The 2,203-nt window shown below is 24.1% G+C and overlaps 1 protein-coding gene across 1 annotated transcript; it reads right to left on the bottom strand.

Annotated features, from left to right (window-relative positions):
- Positions 1–401: 401 nt before the first annotated feature.
- PRSY57_0002400 (hexose transporter) lies at positions 402–1,916 on the bottom strand (the record flags this gene model as incomplete). Its single annotated transcript, XM_012905474.2, has 1 exon — positions 402–1,916. The coding sequence occupies one exon, from the start codon at positions 1,914–1,916 to the stop codon at positions 402–404; it is 1,515 nt and encodes a 504-aa protein (XP_012760928.2).
- Between the last annotated feature and the right edge of the window lie 287 nt (positions 1,917–2,203).

Genomic DNA, 2,203 nt, shown 5'->3' with positions numbered 1-2,203 from the left:
AATTTTTTATTTTCACGTTTTAATAATGAGAAACCATTTACTATACTACAATTATACATTTAATATATATATAATATTTTAATGTATGCTGTATTTTTTTTTTCTTTTATATATACTGTATAACATTAAAGTAAAAATATATAATAAAGTAAACATAAATAAATAAAAAATAAAATAAAATAAAATAAAATAAAATAATAATTAAATAAATAAATAAATACAGTTCATTGATATTTACCATCCGTTATTTATACATTGTGTCCTTATTATTTTAAATAATGGAATAAATGTCGATTGGATAATGTTTCAAATAAATATATAATATATATAATATATATAATATATATTATATATATTATATATGACTTGTAGTATATTTTATATATATATATATATATATATCATACAACCGACTTGGTCATATGCTTTTGTCGCTCCTCCATAGTTATGTATGGACTTGTTCCTATTTCACCTCCTTTAGTTTCTTTGATAAAGAAAAAAATAAAGAAGAAGGTTAAAATTGACATTACTGAAAAAACTATGAAAAGAATCGAAGGGGATTTCTTAATAATAATATCTGATGGGAAGACAACAATAATTGCACAAACCCAATTAACTAATGATGCTAAACTTGCAGCACTATCTTTTATTTCTGATGGAAACATTTCATGTAAATAAATCCATAAAACTGGTCCATAAGAAACAGCAAAAGAAATGATCATAACAAACGTTGCTACGATAGAAAGTGTTTTAACAAAAGTAGAATTTTTATTTATTTCATTGGCTATTGCTGTAGGTAAATAGGCAACTAAAACTCCTACACAGCCCCATAGTAATAAGGTTTTCCTTCCTAATTTTTCTACAACATATATTGCTGGGAAAGTCATTAAAAAATTCACTGCTGTCATTACAACACTTAATATGGTTATTAAATGACTATCTAAAAATTCTTTATATAATTCATTCGAATTAGACACTAAAACATTTATACCTGTAAATTGTTGTAAACCAGATAACAAACATCCTAATATTATAACATATCTATATGATGGGATTTTTAATGCTGATAATAAAGATAAAGAATTTTTCTTTGCTGACTCATTTTGTTCAACAGCTTCTTTTATAGCATTCAGTGGTTCATCCACATTATCTGTTTCATAAATTTTTTTCAAAATGTTTTTGGATTCTTCAATTCTCCCTTTCTCAAAAAGAAAATATGGTGTTTCTTCTTTAAAAAAAACAACTAAAGCAAATATACCTATTAACGATATAACAGAAGGAAATAAAAACATAAGCCTCCACCATAATTTAGCAAACGAAGTTAATGGCTCAGTCGAATCAGCCTTAGGGCCCTCACCCATAGCTAAACCTAACATAACGGCTACAAATATACCGAATGTTATAAATAACTGATGCATTACACCATACGCACCCTTCTTATCTTTATGTGTCATCTCGGATATATACATAGGAACACTTACTGTAACTAACCCTATACCAAAACCACTTAACAAACGAGCAAATAATATTGTATGGAAATGATGAGTAATGGAGGTTAAAATACTTACTAAAAAGAAAAAATTATATATTATTAATAATGATAACCTTCTTCCAAATTGTACTAAATAACCAGAAAAACCACATCCTAACACAGCACCTATAAATACTGATGCTAACAAAAATGAACTCTGAATAGTATTATTGGAACAATTCAATCGATCCGTTTCTCCTTTACACCATTCAAATTCTACAACTATAAAATTCTTTATTGTATTTAATACACTCACTTGATAACCAAATATAAATGATGCTATGCATGCTGATAATACATATTTAAAGGATGTACTAAAAAATCCGCTCTTTCCATTCTTCTTTCCCTCATTCTCACTACATATATCTTTCGAACTTTTCGTCATTATTAAAAAAAAAAAAAAAAAAAAAAAAACCACAAACAAATATAAAACGTAAAAATGAAAATATAAATATATTTATGTGAATAAATATATGTACATATGTATGTATAAATGTATATATGTATAAATGTATATATGTATATATGTATAAATATATATATATATATATATATATATATATATATATATTTTCTCTTTTTTTTTTTTTTTTTTTTTTTTTATATAATAAATTTAATTTCCTAAATTTTATAATTAAAAATGAAAAATTTTCCAATTCCTCATTTTATATA

The sequence above is a fragment of the Plasmodium reichenowi genome (assembly GCF_001601855.1).
Source record: "Plasmodium reichenowi strain SY57 chromosome Unknown, whole genome shotgun sequence".
Taxonomy (NCBI): Eukaryota; Apicomplexa; class Aconoidasida; order Haemosporida; family Plasmodiidae; genus Plasmodium; species Plasmodium reichenowi.
This window is presented reverse-complemented; position numbering and strand designations above follow the sequence as displayed.